The sequence below is a fragment of the Zalophus californianus genome, chromosome 6, assembly GCF_009762305.2.
Source record: "Zalophus californianus isolate mZalCal1 chromosome 6, mZalCal1.pri.v2, whole genome shotgun sequence".
Taxonomy (NCBI): Eukaryota; Metazoa; Chordata; class Mammalia; order Carnivora; family Otariidae; genus Zalophus; species Zalophus californianus.
In genome coordinates, this window is record NC_045600.1 from 82,564,859 (window position 1) to 82,590,048 (window position 25,190).

Here is a 25,190-nt window from a genome sequence, read left to right on the forward strand (position 1 = left end):
TACTGTTTTCCATAGTGGCTGCACCAATTCACATTGCTACCAATAGTACATGACGGTTTCCTTCTCTCCACATCCTCACCAACTCTCATTATTTCTCATTTTTTTGATACTAGCCATTCTGACAGGTGTGAGGTGATCTCTCATTGTGGTTTTGGTTTGCATTTCCCTGATAATGGGTGATGTTGAGCATGTTTTCACATACCTGTTGGCCATCTGTACATCTTCTTTGGAAAAATGTCTATTCAGATCTGCTGCCCATTTTTTAACAGGCTTGGGTTTTTTCTCCTCCTTCCAACCTAACTAGCCTTAAGCTTTTCTTTATCACCCCCTTCCCTAACCCCAGCCTCATGGATCTCTTCCAGACTCAATACTCACTAGGGGAAGGCTCAGGGGTTGGGAAGGACCATGGGCATAGCTCAGAGGATGACCTTAGCTAAACATTTGTGCTAGAAGTAGAAGCCAACAAAAATGGGTGACTCAAGAGGTACAAGGGGTTGGGGCTGTTGTAATAGGGGTGTGTGTGTGTGTGTGTGTGTGTGTGTATGAACATTTGTGCTTGCATGTTCAGCAACCATATGAGTACCAGAGCACCCTGATGTCAGGTATTTGGTCCTTTTCTCATATACTATAGTCTGACTTGGGGGTCAGAAGAAAAAATGAATGTATTGTGTGTGCACAAGGTCCATTCTGGGGTTGTGCATTGTGACCTATGGGTCAGCCCCAAGCAAGCCAGCCTTGGCACCAGAGCACATCAGCAGCTCCATCCAATGAGAGTACACCCGTTGGAGAATGGCAAACTGGCTCAGACTCCAAGCCTGCCACAACTTCCAACCCTGGTGGGAGGAGGTAGGAACAAGCAGCTAGGGTCCTGGAAGGCTTTCCATTCACTTGTGCTGAGTCCCCCAGAGGCCCTTACAACCCCAGCCTGCTCTTCTCTCCTCTGGGTACACTGCTGTCTTCAAGCCTCCCTCTCCCACGTTTATGCCAGGTGTCTACGCAGGGACAAGAATCTATAGGGACTGGGTACCATGGCCAGGCACATGGTAGGCACATGTGAATAATTAACAAGACTGACCTTGACCAAGTGGAATTGAGTTAATACGGACTGGGAGTCTGGGGGTGGTTCTGGGGGTCAAGTGTGAGGGTGTGGGGTTCGGGAGCCAGTGCCTGATACTTTAAGTCCCTGTCTACCCCACCATGTGGGTGAACCCACTGTGTGCCTTCAGCACCCATGCGTGGCACCTACTTCGTGCCCAGCTCCATACTGGGTACCAAGCTAAGCCAGAGGGAGCACTTTTATCCCTTGAAGGGGCTGTATGTATACATCCCCGGGAAGGAAGAAGGAGAGACTGAGATTTAGATCACGGCCAACTAAACTTGGCCTACTGAACCACAGGTGTTCCTTTGATCCCTCCCTGTGCTTTGCTGATACAGATGGATCCAGGTAAGTGCTGCGGCTGGGAGGCTGTGGGGTGAAGAAGGAAGGAGAGAGGTGAGGGCGGAGGTCATCAGTCAGCCATATCTACTGCATGCCAAGAACGTGTGTTTGTGTGAAGGTGACAGAGGGTTCTAAAAGGAAAACAATCTCTTAGATTTTGTAGAACACTTGACAGTTTAGGAAACATGCTCATACATCTCACTAGGTCTTCACCCTCAAGAGTAAAACAGATAGGTGCTTCTCCCATTGTACACAGGAGGCCCAGGGAAATTGGAGGCCACGCTCAGGATGAGGCTGTGGAGATATGGAGGGCCTGGAGCCCAGAAATCAGCTCTTGGTAGCTGTGCCCTTGGCGCCCCTCAAAAGGAGCAAAAGACTCTCCTGGCCCTCAAGAAATAGCAATCTCATCGAGCAGATGATTCCCACCAATGGAGCACTTCAGAATGCCCAGGACCCCTCTGACTGGTTGTTGCAGAATAAGCCCACTGGACCCACCGTTGGCAAGCAGAGCAGCAGGATGGCCCAGTATAAGCACACTTTCTGTAGGAAGGCACACATAACAGAGCAAGAAAGATGTCCAAGTGGCAGGAGACATGAGCAAAGTCTAAGAGTTAGGACCAGAAGGTCATAAGCAGGAACGCCCAAACAGCTAAGAGTCTGAGCAGGGATTGGGTCGGAAAAAGTAGGATTTGGGGGAGGGGGTGGGTGGGGAGGCAGGGTAAGGACTGTCCGGAGGTGGAAGCAGAAGAAATCAGGATTTGCCACCGTGGAATGCCTCCCTGAGTGTCGTGGAATTTGGCCAAGTTTGAGAGGGCCGACAGCCCACAGGCTGGGGATGAGAACCCACACTCCTTGACTTCGCCCCACCCTGGAGGACTCCGTCAGCTCTTGAGCAAACAGGGATGCACAACTTCACAACTTAGCTTTGTACTGACTTTCAATATATCTATATCCATTGTTGAGAGAAGCAATGATGGTCAGGCAAGAACCAAGCCTGAAGAGCCTTTGAGGGGCTTGGCGGTGGGGGTGGGGCAGGGTTTGGTGGCCACAAAATGGGGCCACAGAGACAGGACAGGTATGTCACTGCAGAACCAAATGACCGAAGCTACTTCTTTTTCTCCTCTCCTCTCCCACAGGTCCAAGGGTAGGAAAGCTCTCCGGCTGTCTCCGTATCTCCTCCCCGCTGCCATGTCCTCCAGACTTCCAGGCCCCTTCCTTAACCTTCAGGGAGCAGCCATGACCTTCCGGAAATGAAAAGTGGGGAGCAGGCTTGGCCATCAGCCCCACAGGCAGGCAGGCAGGGACACCACAGCGCTCCTCCACCCCCTGCCGGCTGCAGCCATCTCCTCGGCTCCTCTCCTGTTTTCCCATCTGTCTCTCCAGCTTCCTCACACCCCCTCCCTGTCTCAGCCTCTCTCCTGCTGCTTCCCCGCCTGTTCCATGCTTCTCTGCTTTCCTGGCTACCCCCACAGCCTCCCTGGATGGCTGCCTTGCTCCCAAACCCCAACCACACTGCAGGACCCCAGTGACCTGTCTCTGCCAGAGAAGGGAGGCTGCCCACCCCCCTCCCCTCCTTGGCTCCCACCAGCAGACCCAGCTCCTAGGCCTGGAACTGGCCCCATCCCAAAGACAGTCGTAGAAGGAAATGCGGGCAGGGTGGGAAGCGGCTGTTTGCAGGCATCACTGAGCCTGGACGAGGAAGGGGCTGCTCTGAAATGGTCACAGGAAGGCCCCGAGCCCTGGAGCCTGCCTCTTCCTTTCTTATGCCAAGCCCTCATTGGGGCTTGGGAGGCAGAAGCCACTGGGAATAGGGGCATAGCCCCACCCCCACTCCCTCAGGGCTCCAGGCCCCCAGTGCCCCAGCACCAGAAGCAAGGTGGTTGGTGTCTCTCTTCTCTTCCTTGGGCTTGTGGCAAGAGACAAAGAAACTCCTCTGGCCTTGGGGCCTCAGGAGTTGTTCCAGCCAAGAGAGAAGGTTAAGCCGCACTCTTTCCGGCCTCTTCTGGCTGAGGCAATAAAGCCTTGATTTTACTATTTTTATTCTTCATGGTTTCTTGAGTCTAGCACCTGCTCAGGGACAGGCATGGGCTCACACACGCTCCCACTGTCACATATACACAAGCGTGCACACGCACCTACATGTGTATATCTGTGTGCACAGCAGGCAGATGTGCGTATATCTGTGTGCCTGTGCATGGGGTGGCGCCCACCTGTGCACAGATATGTGGACATGACTATTCGCATGTAAATGGAGCACATACCCTTATACCTACACACATACACACACACACTCATATAGAGAACATGCACATCCTCACCTTGCCACCTACTTTGGGTCTCCTCCCACCCTCTAGCTACCCTTCTCCTCCTCCTCCTTGGCTCCTGCATCTCCCCTAACCCTGCCTCCTGTCTCCTCCTTGCTCCTGGCCCTCAGTGAGCTCCTTGATAGCCGCCCCCAGCCCCACCCTCACTTGTGAGTAGTCAGCCTGCAGTTCCTAGACTGGTAAAGTCTCGAATGACTCTGTAAGGGTTCCTGGGTGAGAAAAGGGAGAAGATGAGATAATTCTGCTCCCTAGTTACAGAAATAAACCAAGGTCCAGGGAGTAGGAGTCATTTCTTGGCTCAAGGAATGGAAACCAATGAATCTAGGTTCTTCCCCTTTTGTCTACTCAGTGCTCTGGCTTCATCACTTGCTGTCCCTGCCTCCCAGCCCTCCACCACCATCCCCTGCTAGTGCCTGGGAATCCAGAATCCTCTACAACAGAAGGTGGAGGGAAGGTGGAAGGAAGATGAAAGTTGATCTCAGGCAAGACTGGCACTGACCTCTGACTCTGACATTGTTCACTGGGCTTTCCACAGGGGCATGGCCATGGTGGTCGCCATCCCCCAGGACCCAGTGGGCACCCCCCTGGCCATGATCCAGGGCATGGTCCTGGAGGGAAACCACCCCCAAGGCCCTGTGGGCACCCCCCAGCCATGACCCAGGGCATGGTCCTGGAGGGAAAAATCCCCCAGGGCCCTGTGGGCACCACCCTGGTCCACCTCACTAAGGAAGCAGAAGAAAGAGGACACAAGAATGGAGAGCCTGAGTTGGGTTGCCCTGCTGACCTAGCATGGAGCCTGAAGCAGAATCTTCTCTTCCTAATAAACAGCCTCCCAGAGGCCCTATTTTACTCTTAAAGAGCCTATCTTCCTCCATATCCAACTTGGTACCCAGGGGCCCTGGTGGTCCCTGAATTCCCTAATTATAAAAATGAGCACCTAACCAGGCATTCTCAGAAGCTTGACTCAGTGGTGCCCATAGCACAAGGTTGCATGAGACCACCACTCCTTTCCTTTTCACCTCTGCCCTCTCCCATCAAACAGCCTCAACCGTGTCCTCATCACTTTAACCCTATCATATACACCAAGACCTGATGGGCCTCCCAAGGTTCCATCTAGATGCCTCGCTCTACAGATCAAAAGCCTTCAATGGATCCCTACTGTCCAGATGTATTTCTCACCGTTCCCTAAAAAGACACTGAACTTTCCAGCCTCCTTAACTTTGCTGATTTCACCACCACCACCACCATCCCTTCCCCATCTCCAGCCAGCTTCCCTCCCATATTGAAGCTCCACCATCAATATGAAGCCTTCCCTAAAGCCCATTAGGAAGAGAGAGGTCCTCTTTGTATGCTGCGCCCTTCTCTGTAGCTTATATCAACCATCGCATGGGCCTGACCACACCCTACCCAATTGGCACTAATTTATGGGCTGGCCTTTTATATCTCCAGCCAAACTGTAAGCTACTCAGGCCCACCACTTCTACACCTACCTCTAGATTCTCCCACCTAGTGACCAATGCCTTGCGTAGAGTGACATTTGCACACAGTGTAGCGATACCTATATCCTCAATGCTTCTGGGTTCTGACTCTCTCCCCAGCCCCATTCCTCAGCCATGGCACCTCCCTGCACATTCAGACAGCATGCTTGCTGTGAAACACTTTCCATCCAAATCCCACATCTGGAACCCTCTCCACTCCCCAACTCCCAGGCCTCTCACACCACCCACATCTATTCTAGCCCTCTACCCAGGCCTGTACCACGCCCATCATCCCATCCCCTCCCTCATAGCCATTCCCTGATGGTGGAGCAGCAAGTGTCTTAAAATGAGTGACTCTTGGGTACCTCCGAGGCTGAAGTGGGGTGATTATAAGAAAAAGAGCTGCGAATTCTCTCTTCTTCCTCTCCCCATGCCCCATACTCCACACTTAAATAACAGAAGCCAGGCTCCAGGTTTGAGGGGTGCAAACCCAGGTCCAGGTCCAGACAAATGTGAGGACAAACGCAACCTGAACAGTGCCTGGTCCCATTGGGGAGGAGGGGGTTGCTGAGCAAAGCCGGGAGAAATGTGGGACTTAGTTGTCCGACCTCTCAACCCTTCGGCTTCCCGCCCAGTGAAGTGCGTGCGGGTGTGGAAGTTTCTCCCTCTTTCCGGCTGGAAGAGTGCGTTTTAAGTAGTGATGCTCTCTGCACGGTGCCTGGAGTCGCGCTTCCTGGTCCCTTACGGGAAGATCGATGTCCCCCTGGGAAAGGCCAATGTGCAGACTACAGCCAGCCGGCCGGACTCCTAACAGTAGCTCTCAGACCTGGCCTGGGTAGAGGGTACCGGCCCCGGGGCCTTAAAGACAGCAAGTCTCCTGCGCTAGGCAGCCGCGCCGCAAGGAGCCTCTGTCCCCGCCCCCCCGTGCCGCGCCCATTGGCTGGGCTTCTTGTCGGCCCCGCCCAGCGATCTGTCCGACTGGCGCTGACGCATGCGCGGGAGCCCGCCGCCGCCACGGCTTCAGCACCAGCGCCCGGACAGCGGTGCCGCCCACGGGCATGGACGCTGGCAGCGGCAGCAGCAGCAGCGGTCCGGCTCCCGGCCCGGGTCCGGAAGGGGAGCAGCGGCCCAAGGGGGAGACTTTGGCCCCAGACGGCAGCTCCCCGGACAGGTAGGGCGGACCTCTCCGCAGACCCAGCTCGCAGACCTTCCCAGCACCCCCGCCCCAGGTATCCCGGTAGCCGCCATATGTCTCGCTCATTCATTCCCCAGCCCCTCCAAGAGCCCCTTCCAGCGCCTCGGAGCTACCGGCCCCCTGGCCACGCCCTCATTCTGCCGGGTCAATTTTCTCCTCCCTGATACCCCCTACTGTCAGTCCCCATCGCCCTCACTGCCCGAATACCTGCCCCATCCACTGTTCCTACCTTACCTCTAGGGCCGGGGATTCCGCCGACCCTTCTGCCTCCGGAACCCCTCCCTCTAGGCCCTGCCCCCGCATCTTCTCAGTAAGCCCCAAGCCCGCGGAGACCTTAGTCTGGGTTCCAGCATGTCAGTGTGCTTGAAGGTGCGCGTGTGGCATAGACAGGAGGATCGCCCAGGTGTGTGTCCTGGGGAGGGCAGACAGTCGCCGCCACGCCAGGAGCTGTCTTTGTCCATCACCATCAGTCTCCAGTCTGCCTCCATAGCTGGCTGCACACGTGTCGGCTTGAGTCCCCGCGTGTGGTGACTACCAGCACACTCGCTGGAGGCGCAAGGGTGGGCAGGCTCTGAGGCTCAGGCTGCGGTCAGTACCATCCCTGAAGGAGTCCCAGGCTGGCAGGACAAGAGGAGCACCTTCTCAGTGAGGGCCCAGATGTCAGTACCTCTCCTCCACCTTCCTCCACCATATGTGTGAGGGAACAGCCCAGCCAGGTAGCAATATGGCAAAAGTTCTGTGCCCTGCCTGGTCTGCCACCCTCAGAATCCCTCCCCTGACATGACACTGCCTCTCTCTCTCCTGCCTGGACTGAAATAAGAGGCATTCTCTGGGGGCAAAAAGCGGAGGTGGACATTCACTGCCCCAGTTAAAATGTACGTTCTGCACCTCAGAGCAAAGAGGAGGCCCCACAAGTAGAGAAAAATGTTTTCTTCCCTTTATTGTTAACACATCAGCCTGGATAGATTTAGCCACCTTTCACTGTGAAAGGCACAGAGCTTTCTTCAAGGGAGTGAGACACAGGATGGATGTGTTCCCTGACCAGGGGGCTGCCTGAGACTATTGCCTGACCAAAGAGCCAAGGATGGACAGGGCAGGGACAGGCCAGGCCAGGGTGGAGATCTGGGGCCAGGGGTATCCCTAGAAGGGGCTGGAGAGTCATTTCCTGCCTTGGATATTTCATCAAGGATAAGCCTTGTCCGGTCTGATCACTTCCCCTGCACATGGGGGTCATTCTTGAGCACAGAAACCACTTGTTCTCTTTCAGCAACTCCTTGGGACCTCTGGCATCTCTCTGCATTTCTCCAGAGACCCTGCACACTAATCAGGCAAAGGGACACAGTTCAATTCAAGAAATATGTTCCTGCTGAGCTAAGTAGTACTCTGGAGTTAGATACACAGCGAATAAAACAGTGTACGTGTGTAAGCACAGCCATGGTCCTTTACTGACTCCAGAGCAATTTGAAATAGTTCATTCACTGTGTTTTTTAAAAATTACCTTTTTATTTTCCTAGTGGCATGAACTTCTCCCTCATCTGCCTTGGCCACTCTGCAGGATCACATGGATGGCCATATGGCTATGTGTCTGTGGGCCTGGGGGTGCCGTTAATGCGCATGTACATTTACCTCTTATGAGTCTCCCAAGTGGGGGCTGTGTGTGGGGGTGGGGGCGCTGTCAGCCAGGCCCTGGCTGCTTTAGCTTTGGCCTCTTGAGGAAGCCTATGTCACCACTTTCCATCCCCCTGCCTGCCTGCCCCAGTCACTTGGGTTACAGGCCAGCCTAGGAGGTTGCTCACCCTTGTCAGAGCCATGGAACTGAGGGGGTGAGAATAAACGCTTCCTGGGGCGGCAAGGCCTGGGGTGTTTAACCTGTATTACTACTAGGTCTCTGGAAAACCAAGGGCAGGGGGCCCTGGCAGGAGAAAGCTTTTATTCTCAGAAGAGGTTGGCTCTTCTCCTCGGGAGGGTTGAGACCAAGGCCCAGTTCTACAGCAGCTAGAATGTGAAGGATTTCAAATTCTGCCACATTGACAATGATGGGCACTGTCAAGAAGGATGAGATTTGGGAGCAGCTGATCTTAGGTCTCTGGAGAGGGATGAGAGGGACTGAGAAGAAGGGGCTGGGGCCAGGGAGACCTCAGGAGGAGCAAACCAACAGTAGAGGCTGGAATCCCCCTGGAACAGAAGCCAGCTCAAGAACAGAGCAGGCTTATGAGCTTTGGCAGACTCGTTAAGGGGAAGTGCTCCCTTTCTCCTCCAGCACCCCCATAGTGCTAGCTACCCTTAATGGAAAAAAAAACATTCCAAGTGGGGCAGGGGGAGCCTGGCTCTAGGAAAAGCCCAGTACTCAGTGAGTGCTCTAAGGCCATGGGCAGCTGGACTAGACACCCTGGCTGCCCCACCCTCCTAAGCCCTGGAATGCAGGCTTTGCTCTAAGGAGGGAGACCAAGGGGCACCTGACTGGCTCAGTCAGTGGAGCATGTGACTCTTGATCTCGGAGTTGTGAGTTTGAGCCCCACGTTGAGTGTAGAGGTTACTTTAAAAAAATAAAATCTTGGGGCACCTGGGTGCCTGAGTCAGTTAAGCATGCAACTCTTGATCTCAGCTCAGGTCTTGTCTCAGGGTCGTGAGTTCAAGGCCCATGTTGGGCTCCACACTGGGCATGGGGAGCCTACTTAAAAAAAATAAAAAATTAAAATTAAAAAATTAAATCTTGGGGCACCTATGTGGCTCAGTTAAGCATCCAACTCTTGATTTCGGCTCAGGTCATGATCTCAAGGGTTTTTTGTTTGTTTGTTTGTTTGTTTAAGATTTTACTTATTTATTTGACAGAGAGAGACAAAGTGAGAGAGGGAACACAAGCAGGGGGAGTGAGAGAAGGAGAAGCAGGCTTCCCGCTGAGCAGGGAGCCCGACGTGGGGCTCAATCCCAGGACCCTGGGATCATGACCTGAGCCGAAGGCAGACGCTTAATGACTGAGCCACCCAGGTGCCCCAGTGATCTCAAGGCTATGAGATCAAGCCCTGCATGGGGCTCAGCACTAGGTGTGGAGCCTGCTTAAGATTCCCTCTCTCCCTCTGCTTCTGTCCCTCTCTCCCCATGATGTGCGCATGCTCTCTCTCTCTCAAAAAAATAAAATTAAAATTAAATCTTAAAAAAATAATAAATTAAGGGGAGACCAAGACTAATGGGTCATTTTCATGCCTTCAGGATAACCCAGACCAAGAGTGGTGCCCAGCATGTGATAGCTGCTCAAAAGAGACCTGCAAGGGGCACCTGGGTGGCTCAGTCGGTTAAGCATCTGCCTTTGGCTCAGGTCATGATTCCCAGGGTCCTGGGATCGAGGTCTGCATCGGGCTCCTTGCTCCGTGGGGAGCCTGCTTCTCCCTCTGCCTGCCTCTCTCTCTCTCTCTCTCTCTGTCAAATAAATAAATAAAATCTTAAAAAAAAAAAGACCTACAGAATAAAAACTTTAAAGAAGTAAATGTCAACACTTATGCACATAAACCCAGGCCATCTATCCAGCTTCCCTTTGGCCCACAGGGATGGGCCAATAAGGTTTATTATCTGCCAGGACATTGGTTGCTATATCCACTTCATGGGTCATCTGAGGTCTTGCTTTAGAACAACTTTGGTCAAATTCCTCTTTTTCTAAATGCTGAGTTAGTTAAAAAAATAAGTATCAGTGATTTCAATCATGAGATCAAATGCTGATGCAGCTTTTGAGTAACAAAAAGGAAAGTATTTATAATTATATATGTAGTGAGATTCTCAAGGTGTGAGTAGTTCTAAAATGGAGATATACTATCTGAGGTGCCTAAAGAGGTCAAATTGTAAATATAAATATACTTCTTAAACTGCATGCTCCCTGCAGCACTGAGTGCAATAGAGGGTGGGGAGGCAAATGTGTCTTCCACATGCCAGGCTCCATGGCAGGCAGCTCACGTACGTTACACCAGTTAATTCCTGTACCAAACCCGAGAGGAGGCGTTATCATCATACTCTCACTCAACAGACAAGGATGCCAGCACCCCAAGAATTGTGTGTCTTTCCCAAGGCCTTGGAGCTAAAGGATGATAGAGCCGGGACCCCATCTCCAGGGCTCCCCCATTCTGCCCTCAGCATGAAGGTCATGCTTTCCCAGACTGCTATGCCAGCCAGCCATCCTTCCTCAAGGAGGAGGAAGAGCTTGCCTCTTCTTCCCAGTTCCTCTACTTCATCTCTGGGCAGAACCCAGCCTCCCTAGGCAATTGTCTGCTTGCCACCAGGGCCAGAACTCTGGCCTCTCACCACTTTGGGAGTGCAGAAGGCAGGGCTGAAAGCCAGTGTTGGCTCGGCGTAAACCACACAGCTACACAAGTTCTGGCAGGCCAGGTGAGTCTGGTGAATGCGGGGAGGAGACAGGGCTCTGCCAGGGCTTCCCAGCCCAGAACCTCTCTGGGAACACCCCATAGCCATCTACTCCTGTCCCAGGTCTGGCAGTCCTGACTCCCCCTGCACCCAGGGAGTGAGGCTGGGTCCATGTACTGAGTACGGCCCTCATGAGTAATTTTTTTAAAAATATTTCATTTATTTATTTGAGAGAGAGACAGAGATAGCAAGCGAGAGCATGAGTGGGGAGGAGAAAGAGAAGCAGGCTCCCTGCTGAGCAGGGAGCCCAATGCGGGGCTCAATCCCAGGACCCCAGGATCATGACCTGTACCGAAGGCAGACGTTTAACCAACCAAGCCACCCAGGCGCCCCCCTCATGAGTAATTTTGAAAGAAGAATCTATTGCTGACTCCACCTTGGCAAGTTCTTTGGGGGTCCCAACTCCCTCTCCCAACTGTGCACACTCTTGCAAAGCAAACCTTTTGCCCCATGGCCCAAGGGCAGTGGAAGGGCAGCACTTGCCTCTGCCAAACCTTCCCTGACTACCCCCACCCCTGTCAAAGTTGGGCCTTCCTCCGGGAAGCCGTCGGAGGAAGCCCTGTGACTTCCTCTCTCACAGCACTCAACATGTTGGACTCTTGTCAACATCTCCCACCTACTATGAGTGCCTGGAAGACAAAGATGGGCGTTATTCATCCGAGCACCACCATTAGTAGCCTGTCTAGGGCTCAGTATTCACTCAACAAGCATTTCCCGAGCTCCTTCTGAGTTCAAGGCACTGTTCAAGGCCCTCGGGCTACAGAGATGAACAAAGGCACAAGACCCTGCTCTCCCAGAGCTCACATTCCATAGGAGAGGCAGGCAAGAAACATGACAACTGTACAATGTCCGTTTGCATCAAATGCTGTGAAGAAACATAAAGCAGGGTAGGGGGATAGGGAGCTGGCAGGTGGTTATTTAGAAAGGGTAGTCAGGGAAGGCTTCTCTAAGAAGGTAATAGTTGAACTGAGACTAAAGAGAAGCTGTGAGCCATGTAGTTATCTTGGGGAGGAGACCCCAAGCCGAGGGAGGAGAAAGTTCAAAGGCTCTAAGGTGGGAAGAAGATTGCAGTAGGTGCTCAATGAGTGTCTGCCAAGAGAATAAACAGGTGGCTGCAGCAGAAAGAGCACAGGACTGGGGCTCCTGGGTGGCTCAGTCGGTTAAGCATCTGCTTTCGGCTCAGCTCATGATCCCACGGTTCTGGGATCCAGCCCACATCGGGCTCCCTGCCGAGCAGGGAGCCTGCTTCTCCCTCTCCCATTCCCCCTGCTTGTGTTCCCTCTCTTCCTGTTTCTCCCTCTGTCAAATAAATAAATAAAATCTTTTTAATAAATAAATAAATAAATAAATAAATAAATAAAATCTTAAGGGGCACCTGGGTGGCTCAGTCAGTTAAGCATTTGCCTTCAGCTCAGGTCATGATCCCAGGGTCCTGGGATCCAGCCCCACATCGGGCTCCTTGCTCAGTGGGGAGCTTGCTTCTCCCTCTGCCTGCTGCTCCCCCTGCTCGTGCTCTCTCTCTCTCTCAAACAAATAAATAAAATCAGAAAGAAAGAAAGAAAGAAAGAAAGAAAGAAAGAAAGAAAGAAAGAAAGAAAGAAAGAAAGAAAGAAAGAAAGGAAGGAAGGAAGGAAGGAAGGAAGGAAGGAAGGAAGGAAGGAAGGAAGGAAGGAAGGAAGGAAGGAAGGAAGGAAGAAAGGAAGAAAAAAAGAGAAAGAAAGAAAGAAAGAAAGAAAGAAAGAAAGAAAGAAAGAAAGAAAGAAAGAAAGAAAGAAAGAAAGAAAGAGCGCAGGACTACAAGTCAGAATGGGATTAAGGCTCAGCTCTTCATATCTCCCTGAACCTATTTTCAAATATAGAACAAGGAAAGTATTTCCCCTGTAGGGTTTTGTGAGAAGTACACAAGATCATATATGTAAAAGCACAGTGTCTGGCATGTAGCAGGCTGCCAATAATGTTTTTTGAGTGCATGGACAGATTAGTGAATGAGACAATGTACCCAAGAGGTAGGATGGGGATGTACAGCTAGAGGCTGCACCCTCTTCACCTCTCCCCCAGGACTAATAAGAACAACTCCAGGCCCCCGTCTCCTTGTCTCAGACTACTGAACAATGCTGGGGCATGGGGTAGCCCAACACCATCCCCCCACCCCATCACCCTTGTCTCTTCTCTCCCCAGGGCCCAGAGCAAGGCCCCTGAGGCAAGCCCAGAGAAAAGCTGCTGCCTCCACAGCGGCCCCTTGGAAGACCCTTCCAGTTCTTCAGGACCCCCACCAGCAACTTCCACCCTCCAGCCTGTGGGCCCGTCCAGCCCCCTAGCCCCTGCACACTTCACCTATCCCCGGGCACCACAGGAATACCGGGGGGACAGTTCCCTGCCAGGGCTTGGGGACCGGGCAGCTCTATGCTCCCATGGCTCTAGCCTCAGCCCTTCTCCAGCCCCCTCACAGCGAGATGGGGCCTGGAAGCCGCCATCTGTGCAGCACCATGTGGTCAGCGTCAGGTAAGGAAGGGGCCAGCAGCCTGCAAGCTTCCGTTGGAAGATGGGGCAGGGCTTAAAAGTGGGGTGAGCCCCCCGGGCTCTGGATTCCTTAATTAAGAAGCAGCCCAGGATGTCCCCTGTCTCTGATGGAGGAGGCAGCCTGGATGGAGGAGGAAGTAAGGGTTGGAGCTTGGGAGTAGAACAGCCTGAAATGGTTAGTACCATATTGCCCTGTCGCCACACCCTACGTCCCACCCTACAAGACGGCTCTGACAAGCAAGTGTCTTTTCTTCTCTTCCACAGGCAGGAGCGGACCTTCCGGATGCCAAAGAGGTAGGCCTGGGCCTCTGGCCCCCTAGGGGTGACTAGGTTGGTGCCGAGTCTGGCCCTACCACCCCTTCCTGGTGACTCCTAAGCTCACTGCGCCCTGCTACCACGCCCAACACCGTTCCAGTACCTTCTCTTCCTCTTCCCCAGCTATTCCCAGCTGATCGCCGAGTGGCCAGTGGCTGTGCTCCTGCTGTGTCTGGCTGTCACCCTCCTCTGCACCCTGGCCGCCCTGCTGGGGGACCAGCTGCCTGACTTCTCCAAGCCCTTGCTGGTAAGAGGCTAAGAGGAGGGACAGGGACCCGCGGCCTGGCCAACTCAGCTCAGTCTGGGGCAGAAAGTTGAAGCGACCCAGCTGGCAGTGGGATGGCAGTGGTGGGCTCTTGACCCCTAGAGCGAGTTGGGGAGATGGCACAGAGGTGATACTCTCGTCCAACAATCCAGAAAGGCGGGCTGGCCTTCCCCGCTCCAGGGACCCAAAGGGGCAGAGCCAAGAAGGGCCAGAAGGAGCACTCCTCCTTCTGCTTACCTGATCTTCTCTGTCTCTCTCCCTTCAGGGCTTTGAGCCTCGAGACACAGACATTGGGCGCAAGCTAGTGGTCTGGAGAACACTGCAAGCCCTCACGGGCCCCAGGAAGCTGCTTTCTCTTTCCCCAGACCTTGAGCAGAACAGGTAGTGGGTTTCCCTCTTTCCACTGTTGAAGGGAATGGGGGAAAGTGAGAGGGCATCGGGTGACCTCCCCAAATGCAGGTCAGAGGGACTTGCTGGGGTCCCCTGGGAAGTGGTGTCTGGCCTCCTCTGAGCCCCCACCCCCTGATGGTGACTGGCATAGATTTTTCTCTCTACCTCAGCTCAAACGCCCACACCACTCTGAGCCCTACACCCTGGAGCAGTGCCCAGGAGGGCTTAGTCCGGCCTCGAAGGATGGTGGAGCCCCTGGAGGACAGAGGGCGGGAGAACTTCTTCTGTGGCCCGCCTGGTAAGCAGCATCCTGGCCAGTTCCTGCCTTTAATGATGGTCCCCATTGTACCTACTAGAACAGGAGGGCGCAGGAGAACAAATCAGGGCAGACAGAAAGGAAGGAGGCTGGCTGGCCACGTTCAAGCCAAGGAAGTTGGGTTATAGTTGGGAGGCTGAGGTAGGTCTCAGGTGCTCCAGCCACACAAAGTCAGGCTGGGTGGGGGCGGCGGGACACCGGATCAGGCAGCCAGGCACAGGTCTCAGACTCCTGAGACTCTGAACCTCATATGGCCCTGGGCAAGCGTCTTCCCTCCAGTGGGCCCAGGACCTGATGCCAAAGAGCTGAGCTCTGGGGCGTGTGTTGCAGAGAAGAGCTATGCACAGCTGGTGTTCATGTCCACCTCAGCGGGCAGCCTGTGGAACCTGCACGCCATCCATTCCATGTGTCGCATGGAACAGGACCAGGTGAGCCGACTGGGGAGGTGCCAGGGTTTGGGAGGTTGGGGATGGGGGGCGGGCCAGGAACATGAGGGACCCAATCCCCAGGAAATACAGCTAAGCCAGGACTGCCAGGGTGGACTGGGGAAGAGTACTCCTTGCTTAGAAAAGTATTCCAACCCCTGTTGAAAGGTTCCATATTGGGGTGGGGAAAGAAGAGTTAGCTGTTTTTAGAAAAGCCAAACACAGCCAAGACAACAGAGACTATGCAGAGTCTGAGGATTTTCAAAAGGTCCTGAAAAGGAGTCTCAAGAGCTGTTGAGCAGGCCCCAGCCCAAGGCCCCCACCTCCATCAACCCAAGCAGTGCCAATCCAGTCATGCTAATTGGAGAGCCTTATACCATAACATCTGAAGAAAGGTTTGCTGCTGGGACACCTGAGTGGCTCAGTTGGTTAAGTGTCTGCCTTCGGCTCAGGTCATGATCTCAGGGTCCTGGGATCGAGTCCCACATCGGGCTCCCTGCTCAGCGAGGCGTCTGCTCCTCCTTCTGCCTGCCACTCCCCCTGCTTGTGCTTCTTCTCTCTCTCTCCCTACTAAATAAATAAAATCTTAAAAAAAAAAGAAAGAAAGAAAGGTTTGCTGCTAAAAACAGTGTAAACACCACTGAGTAGCCCAAGGCACTCCACACAAGCGTATCTCGAGTACCAAAAGACACTGGTTAGGAACATGTGCCCTGGAGTCAGATTCCTGAATTCAAGGTCTATTCTTTCTTTCTTTTTTTTTTTTAAGATTTTATTTATTTTTTATCTGAGAGAGAGAGAGAGCAGGGGGAGGAGCAGAAGGAGAGGGACAAGGAGACTCCACGCTGAGCACAGAGCCCCACATGGGGCTGCATCCCATGACCCCGAGATAACAACCTGAGCCAAAATCAAGAGTTGGGCACTCAACCAAATGAGCCACTCAGGTGCCCCAAGGCCAATTCTAATACTCCCTAGCTGTGTGACTTGCAGGCACCTTTCTAAACCTCTTAGTGCCTCGGGCTTTGTATATAGAAAATGGGGCAAATAATGTTACTTTTCTCATAAGGATGTTGTGACAATTAAACAAGATAGAATTTGCCATAAAGACTGGCAATAGAAATCTCTCAATAAATGTTGCTGTTGTCACCATGATCTCAGGCCCAAGGCCATACCGCCAGTTGGTAGCAAAACAGGGCCTCAGATCCCCAGGCCAGTGCCCTCCAGAGCTACACCTGCTGTTGTGATGTGTCATGTCAACAGCAGGTGGGAGAAAAAAGGAGGCGTGAGGTCTGAAAAAGAAATAGCCCTGTCCCTAAGACGGTTTAAGCAGCCCAGTGGACAGAGGTAGGGGGCTGACCCTGACCCTGGAATGTTTTGGCCCCCACTTTTCCCACTGCTGGCTTCCAGTTCCCTGGACCCTTGACCCATCTGTGGCCGACACTGCCCCTTCCACTCCCGGATGAGGCAGGGCAGAACTGGGGTGTGTGACCTGCAGGGGACCTTAGGGCAGGACCTCTCAGGCTGAGGCCTCGGGCAGCATTCCTGAGCCCCACTCCCCCTCCCTTTGGTGGAGTCAAGACATGGCCAGGATCCAAATGCAGCTCTGAGATAAGCCTCGGCTGCTGGGCTGTCAGGATACCTCTCCGCCTCTGCCCTTGAGCCTAACGGGAGGTGAGAGGGCCCTGGACAGGGCCGGGGGAACCTGGGCCCCTGCCTTGCCCCTGAGCTCTCTCCTGCCCTGTGTGCCGTACAGATCCGCTCCCATAGCCACTTTGGGGCTCTGTGCCAGCGTACGGAAGCCAACAGGTGCTGCCCCAGCTGGTCCCTGGGCAACTACGTGGCCGTGCTCTCCAACCGCTCCTCCTGCCTGGACACTACTCAAGCCGATGCAGCCCGAACGCTGGCCCTTCTGCGGGCCTGCGCCATCTACTACCACCGTGGTGCCCTGGTGCCCTCCTGTCTGGGCCCCGGACAGGACAAGCCCGCACACTGCGCCCAGGTTCCCACCAAGTGCTCCGGGAGTAGCGCCATCTACCAACTGCTCCACTTCGTGCTGGACAGGGACTTTCTGAGTCCTCAGACTGCTGACTACCAGGTGCCCTCCCTCAAGTACAGCCTGCTCTTCCTGCCCACTCCAAAGGGGGCCTCCATGATGGGCATCTACCTGGACCGCCTAGCCACGCCCTGGGAGCTCTCTGACAACTACACATCCATCACTGGCATGGACCTGGGCCTCAAGCAGGAGCTGCTGAGGCACTACCTGGCCCAGGACACCGTGTACCCCTTGCTGGCCCTGGCTGCCATCTTCCTTGGCATCGCCCTCTACCTACGTTCCCTCTTCCTCACCCTCATGGTGCTGCTGGGGGTGCTGGGCTCCCTACTGGTCGCCTTCTTTCTTTACCGAGTGGCCTTCCGCATGGCCTACTTCCCGTTCGTCAATCTGGCAGCCTTCGTCCTGCTCAGCAGCGTCTGCGCCAACCACACCCTCATCTTCTTCGACCTGTGGCGCCTCAGCAAGAGCCAGCTGCCGTCCGCGGGGCTGGCACAGCGCGTGGGCCGCACCATGCACCACTTCGGCTACCTGCTGCTGGTCTCGGGCCTAACCACAGCCGCCACCTTCTATGCCAGCTACCTGAGCCGCCTGCCGGCCGTGCGCTGCTTCGCCCTCTACCTGGGCACGGCCGTGCTGGCGCACCTGGCGCTCACGCTGGCCTGGCTGCCCTCCTCCGCCGTGCTCCACGAGCGCTACCTGGCGCGCGGCTGTGCGGCCCGGGCGCAGGGCCCACGGGGCGGCAGTGCGCCCCGGCGACTGGCACTGGCGCTGCACCGGCGGCTCCGCGGCCTACGCAGGGCGGCGGCCGGCACCTCGCGCCTGCTCTTCCAGCGCCTCCTGCCCTGTGGGGTCATCAAGTTCCGCTACATCTGGATCTGCTGGTTTGCCGCGCTGGCGGCCGGGGGCGCCTACATCGCGGGCGTCAGTCCCCGCCTGCGGCTGCCCACCCTGCCGCCAGCCCGCGGCCAGGTCTTCCGGCCTAGCCACCCCTTCGAGCGCTTCGACGCCGAGTACCGCCAGCAGTTCCTGTTCGAGCGGCTGCCTCAGGGCGAGGGCGGCCACATGCCCGTGGTTTTGGTGTGGGGCATCCTGCCCGTGGACACCGGCGACCCGCTGGACCCCCGGAGCGCCAGCTCGCTGGTGAGCGACCCTGCCTTCTCGGCTGGCGGGCCCGAGGCCCAGCGCTGGCTGCTGGCCCTCTGCCACAGAGCTCGGAATCAGAGCTTCTTTGGAGCCCAGCCAGAGGGCTGGCCCACACTGTGCTTCGTGGAGGCCCTCCAGCACTGGGTGCAGAGCCCTGCTTGTGGCCGCCTGGGGCCGGGCCTCTGCTGTGGCCACTCAGGTTTCCCTTGGGCACCGCAGCTTTTCCTGCACTGCCTCAAGATGATGGCTCTGGAGCAAGGCCCCAACAGCACCCGCGACCTAGGACCCCGCTTCAATGCCCACGGCAGCCTGGCCGCCCTGGTTCTGCAGTTCCAGACCAACTTCCAGTATAGTCCGGACTACAGCGAGGCCCACCGCTTCTACACTGAGGTCAGCCACTGGCTGGCGGCCGAGCTGGGCCGGGCACCCACCGGCCTCCACCGGGGCTGGTTTACCAGCCATCTGGAGCTCTACAGCCTGCAGCACAGCCTGAGCACAGAACCTGCTGTGGTGCTGGGCCTGGCGCTGGCGCTGGCCTTCGCCACGCTGCTGCTGGGCACCTGGAACGTTCCGCTTAGCCTGTTCTCCGTGGCAGCTGTGGCGGGCACCGTCCTGCTCACCGTGGGGCTCCTGGTTCTCCTCGAATGGCAGCTCAATACTGCCGAAGCCCTCTTTCTCTCTGCCTCTGTGGGCCTCTCGGTGGACTTCACCGTCAACTACTGTATCTCCTATCACCTGTGCCCACACCCTGACCGCCTGAGCCGCGTGGCCTTCTCCCTGCGCCAGACCAGCTGTGCCACGGCAGTGGGGGCTGCGGCCCTGTTTGCGGCCGGTGTGCTCATGCTACCTGCGACAGTGCTGCTGTATCGCAAGCTGGGCATCGTCCTGATGATGGTCAAGTGTGTCAGCTGCGGCTTTGCCAGCTTCTTTTTCCAATCTCTATGCTGTTTCTTTGGGCCAGAGAAGAACTGTGGGCAGATCCTCTGGCCTTGTGCCCACCTGCCGTGGGACGCTGGAACCGGGGAGCCAACTGGGGAGAAGGCAGGCCGCCCACGAGCAGGGCCGGTAGGAGGGGCGCCCGGATCCTGCTCGGAACAGTACGAGCTCCAGCCCCTGGCACGGCGCCGGAGCCCCAGCTTTGACACCAGCACAGCCACGAGCAAACTGTCCCACCGGCCCTCAGTGCTCTCTGAGGATCTCCAGCTGCACGATGGCCCCTACTGCTCCCGGCCCCCACCGGCCCCTGCATCCCCGAGGGAGCTGTTCCTGGACCACCAGGCTGTCTTCAGCCAGTGCCCAGCCCTGCAGACCTCCTCCCCCTATAAGCAGGCTGGCCCCAGCCCCAAGACCCAAGGCAGGCAGGACTCCCCAGGGCAGAAGGCTGAGCCTGTGCAGGCCTCAGCAGAAGCCCCTGCCCACTCTCCCAAAGCCAGGGCTGTGGAGCCTCCCGATTGCCTCTCCTCCTCAGCCAGCACCCTGGAGGGGCTCAGCGTCTCTGATGAGACCTGCCTGAGCACGTCAGAGCCCAGTGCCCGAGTACCAGATTCTGCAGGTGCCTCCCCAGACGACCTGGATGAAACCGAGCCAACAGTACCTGAGCGGGGCCAGCTGAATGGGAAGCGGGACACCCTGTGGCTGGCACTGAGGGAGACGGCATACGATCCATCACTGCCTGCCTCCCACCAGAGCAGCTCGTCCTGGAAGGGCCGTGGGGCCCCAGGGGATGGCAGCCCTGTGGTGCTGCCCAACAGCCAGCCAGACCTGCCAGATGTTTGGCTCCGCAGGCCCAGCACCCACACTTCCGGCTACAGTAGCTGAGGGAGGCCCCGGGAGGCCGGACTATGGTGCAGAGCCTGTCGGAGGTGACGAGGCAGCCCCAGATGGAGCCTGATGGTGTCTCCCCACCTCAGCATGGACAGGTTTCACCGCCCAGCTGTGGATTTTAAACTCTGCCACATGTGTCAGCCTTGGTCCAGGCTGCTGCTTACTCCCCACATCTGGAGGATTCAGTGGGATGGATCTTTGGAGTGAAAAGTCGCAAGCTCATGTCCTGTGACTTGCTGAGCTCTCATCTGCCCTGTGTAGTGCCAACCAGGACCTCTGGAAGAGGGAAGGCCAGATGTGTAGCCCCAGGTATCAGGGAGAGGCTGACCTGGCCCCCACGCTAAGTGGGCATGAGGGTCAAGTCCTTGGGACCCTGCACGGCGTCTCACCAACCAAAAGAGCCCTGGGGAACCTCAGCAGCCTCCGGGACCTCACACCTTTCAGGGGCTCTTTATCAGGACACTTCCTTCTCTTTGGGGAGCTTCTCTGGGCCAGAATTAGGCTGAGGCCTCTTTCCTGAATGGCACTACACCCTCACACTCCCCAGTCTGACCAGCAATTTGTCAAGGCCGGGCAAAGACGGCTGCTGGGAACGAAGCAGGGGGAGGAGGGCTGGTCAGTCCCAGAGTGTCTCTAAGTCGCAGGATGGTCCCTCGTGGGGAGCTGCTCTGGCATAGGAAGAGTGCTCTCCCCTGTAAACAAACAATAAGAATGCTTTACATCCTGCATCTCTTCCTTTACACAATACTTAACTTGCATACCCATGTCTCCCTGGAATCTCACCATTTTATTCTGGGGTAGCCTGCAATTAGCTGGGTCCTTTTGCCCCCTGATTTATAGTTAAAGTCATTGAGAATAAGTAAGGTTAAGTGACTGACCCACAGTCACAGAGCTCATAAGTGCGAGAGCAGGCTTCCTGGCTCACTCCACCACTAGAACTCCCACACTCCTGGCTACCTGCCCCAGGGCATTGGCCTGTGGCTAATTTGCTGGTTCACCTAGCAGGTGTCTCTGAGGACACTCCCGGCCTTCCCCTCTTCAGACCTCCATCTCCAGACAGAGCGATACTCTGAGCAAGCCCGCAGTTGCTCCAGCCCAGTGCTTCCCTCCAGATCCACTGAGAACCTACCAGCTCTGGGGCTTCCTGGCTGAGCCAATTCCCAGGTTCAGGGGCATGCTTCTTCCATGGCCACAGTGTGTGGAGAGTCCCTGCCAGGAGAGGCACAGAGGGTACTAGAGAATTCAGCTAAGGCGAGAACTCAGGCCGGCCCTTTTTGGGAGTGTGTGAGTCCAAAACTGTTCCCCGGGTCAGGGTCCCCAGCTTCCTATGGACAAGTCTGTCTGGGGGCACTCAGGAGACCAGAAGGTGACTCCCTGTCCCCAAAGCAAAGAGTCTCTCTGCAAGGGTTTACGCCATGTGAGAGCTCCTGGCGCTTGGAGCAAATTTACTTGAACACCTACTGTCATGTGGAACCACAAGGAGACAGAAGCATGGAGGGGAAATTGAACATCTGCCCTCGAGGAGCTCACGTGCTAGCTGGGGGAGCAGCTCACACACATAAGCTGGCACGAATGGGTCACTGATGGTACCATGACTGTCACCATTCATACTGCTAGGGGTCAAGTACCCAAGATCGGGTAACCAGGAAGGCTTCCCAGAGGGGAGACAACTTGAGCTGGACTTCAGAAGTCCAAGTATCTCAGACTGGAAGGGACCTTAATGACCATTTGTTCCAGCAGTTTTCAAACTTTGCAGCCTCAGAATCCTTTCTTCAAAGAATCCTTGTGTGAAAACACAGTACGTAAAACAGATAAAAAGCAGCTACTCTGGTGGGTGCTGAGTGGGGGGGTGTACAGAGTCAGCTCAGCCTCCCTTTCTACTGTGCCTCTCGGGGCCCCCTCAAGCTCCTGGCAGCTCCACAGAATGTGGTATGAAAACCACTGATCCAGGCCGTTTTACAGATGAGTATCACAGAGGGAAAGGGATTCTTCTAGGGCCAAACAGACAGTCTGTGATCGAGCTGGAGGCAAATCAAGAGGTGTTTCATTTTGGTTTTTTTCCCTATATTGTTGAGACCTACCTCCCGCCACAAGCAGCCCATGAGAAGTGGAGCAGAAACCCAAATGACACGCAGGAGTTGTGGGAGAGAGGGAAGACCATGGTGGGAATGACAGGATACCTCGGCTCCTTTGCAAGATAAGAAAATCAAAGCCATTTGACCCCTGACACCTGGAAGAGGAGGCAGGGACTAGACCTGTCCTCTGGGAGGTCTGTGGGGACCACTCTATCCTCATGTCCAAGTGGAATTCCACCTTTCTGGCCTGGGGCTGCTCATCAGGGTCTTGGCTTCTCTACACCGTGGACCATATGCCCTTCTGTATCACACAGCCATGACTTGAGAGCCCTGGTCTCATCTGGGACAATCAGCCAGAGGGAGGACAAGGTGAGCCCTTCCTCCTGAGCATGAGCAGAAGTCTGGCCTTGACTCAAAAGAGAGACCAGCGTCTTAGTTGCTTCTGAGCAGCTCACCAAGGCTCTTCTGCCTTGTATTGTGGAGGGGCAGCAGGGACCTGGACCAAAAGAACCCGCTCCTCCACATCCTCTTTTGTGTCTTGCAAAGGGAGACATGGTGTCTGGGACTGGAGCTTCAAAACTTTGCCTGAACACAACCACTGAAATGTCAGAATACGGAGGGGTGGGTAGGGTGGGCATCAGGGCTGTGGGCACAGCTGAGGATCCTACTCGGAGATTTCTGGGTCCCATTCTTGCAGGCCACAGCCACAAAACCCTACAGGAAGGCAGATGAACCAGAGTAGCTGAGGTACTGACTGGATTTGTTCTTTATACTGCTGGCACCCAAAGACTGGAAGAACCCAGTGGTAATCTAAAACATCACCTCTCACCTAGAGTGGCCCATACCAACAGCAGGCAACCCACATGAATGGATAATCCAGGCTGCCTCTCCAGCCCCAACTTTGGGAAGCAGTATTTAAAGCATTTCCAATGTCCTGTGAGTTTCAGCAGACCTATTCACTTCATTATTATTATCGGCGGTTACAATGAGTATATGGCTTAGAAGCATGCTGCAGCAGGGGAAAACCGGCTAAAGCATTCGTGTTTGCTCTGAAAAATTCAAGAAAAGTTTTCTTAACACTGAGACACTTTAAAATAGAACTATGTTGACACCCATCTGGGACTTAAGGTCATTTCTCCTATTTGTGCCACAGATCCTTGAACTCACACTCAGAGTATGAGTAAGTGTGCTGTATGTTTTTAAATTGTAACTTGGTCTACTTTGTTACTATGGGAAAACCCATCCTTCCATGGCTGTGGTGCTTTGTTGACAAAAGACTGATTTGACTAGCACTCTTAGATTTTACTGGCACAAGGCATAAGTGATACCATGATATTTAGGCAATAGCCCAGCTTCAGCCTGATTCTGAAAGAACATCTTGCAAGAGATTTATAAGCCAAATTTCCTCGGCCCCGTCTAACTCATTCCATTCTTCTCCCATTGCATGACAGGACAGGGAGGCAGGTGAGAGGTATCAGGAAAGAAGATTCATTGGTTTACAACCTTCACCCATTTATCTGGAGAGTTTCTGATCTTTTCTTCCATGGTGGCCTTATCTCAGCCTTTGATAATACATGTAGGCAATGACAAGCTCTCTGACACCCCATCCCATCCATCAAGATCCCATTTGCTTGGGGATAGAAAAAACAGGCATTCCTCACCCTTTCCACCCACACTCTTGATCCCAGGGACAACTATAACTCAAGGTCTGGAGGTGTTTATGCTTAAGAGAAGAAATTGTAACTCAGTTCGATGGGAAGATGAGAAACAAAAGAAAGCCATTATGTGCTATATGTAAATGATTGGTTGTCCAAAGCCACTCTGTGCTGAAAAGCCCTGGAAGGACCTTGATAAATTTATAATCATTATGAGGCCTCTGTGTGGTTATTCAGTTCTGTGCCTTCTTCATTTAAGAATTTAAATTCAAGAGTGAAAGGTTGATAAAGGATGCATATTAACCACATTTGTTTGGACTGAAAGACAGTATTAGATTTTTCTGATAGAAAGTCAGTCTGGGGGCATCTGGGTAGTTCAGTCGGTTGAGCATCCGACTCTTGATTTCTACTGGGGTCGTGATCTCGGGGTCATGGGATCGGCCCGCATAGGGCTCCATGGCCAGTGGGAAGTCTGCTTAAGAATTTTTTCTCGGGGCGCCTGGGTGGCTCAGTTGGTTAAGCGACTGCCTTCGGCTCAGGTCATGATCCTGGAGTCCCGGGATCGAGTCCCACATCGGGCTCCCTGCTCAGGGGGGAGTCTGCTTCTCCCTCTGACCCTCTTCCCTCTCATGCTCTCTATCTCTCATTCTCTCTCTCTCTCAAATAAATAAATAAAATATTAAAAAAAAAAAGAATTTTTTCTCTCTCCCGCTCCTTCTGCCCCTCCCCTTACTCTCTCTCTTTCTGTCTCTCTCTCTCTCTAAAATAAATAAATCTTTAAAAAAAAAAGAAAGCCAATCTGATTTGGCTGATAGGTACAGAGGTCTAGCTTTGCACATAGGATATATGGTAGGCATTTTCCAAAAATGGAATGATTTAAATCTGCAGCTCCATGGTTTGAACAAAAATACATTTAGAGTACATATACAACTTCCCCTTTCAGACAAGATGGAGTAGCAGGGAACAGATTTGCCCTCCTTCCTGAAACAATCAACTAAACATAAAAACTATGAAACAACAGTTTTCAAGATGGTGGACATCAGACAAAAAAGGACAGTGATCCTTGAGAGACAAGAAACAAATGAGGTGAGCCCTATGATTGCCTCAGCTTATTGCTTGAGAGAGTTTCCAGGACATATTGCAGGGAGGGAGAACCAAGGCAGGGCCATGCAGGCTCCGTGAGCTGAGAAGATAGCCAGAGTTTGTGGCAATCCAAACTAAAGCGCTCAGAACAGATTGTTGGTGAGAAAAAAGGTACATAGAAAGAGAATTCTAGATATCTGTAGAGGCCCCCACCCCTCAGCCGAGCACTACTCATCATGTAAATGTGAGGAAATACTTGAGACTAAGGAAAGAATCATCCAAAA

General features: G+C 54.2%; 1 protein-coding gene across 1 annotated transcript; it reads left to right on the forward strand.

Moving 5' to 3' along the window:
* Positions 1 to 6,298: 6,298 nt before the first annotated feature.
* On the forward strand, positions 6,299 to 24,146 carry DISP2 (dispatched RND transporter family member 2). The gene is made up of 8 exons (XM_027568693.2): positions 6,299 to 6,411; positions 13,024 to 13,347; positions 13,630 to 13,659; positions 13,804 to 13,927; positions 14,211 to 14,326; positions 14,506 to 14,633; positions 14,982 to 15,079; positions 16,827 to 24,146. The coding sequence occupies exons 1-8, from the start codon at positions 6,299 to 6,301 to the stop codon at positions 20,085 to 20,087; spliced, it is 4,194 nt and encodes a 1,397-aa protein (XP_027424494.1). The 3' UTR covers positions 20,088 to 24,146.
* Positions 24,147 to 25,190: the final 1,044 nt, after the last annotated feature.

Coding starts and splice junctions, on each gene's coding strand:
- DISP2 (XM_027568693.2), top strand. CDS start 6,299: ATGGACGCTGGCAGCGGCAGCAGCAGCAGCGGTCCGGCTCCCGGCCCG. Junction 13,348..13,629: donor CACCATGTGGTCAGCGTCAG/GTAAGGAAGGGG, acceptor TCTCTTCCACAG/GCAGGAGCGGACCTTCCGGA. Junction 14,327..14,505: donor CCAGACCTTGAGCAGAACAG/GTAGTGGGTTTC, acceptor TCTCTACCTCAG/CTCAAACGCCCACACCACTC.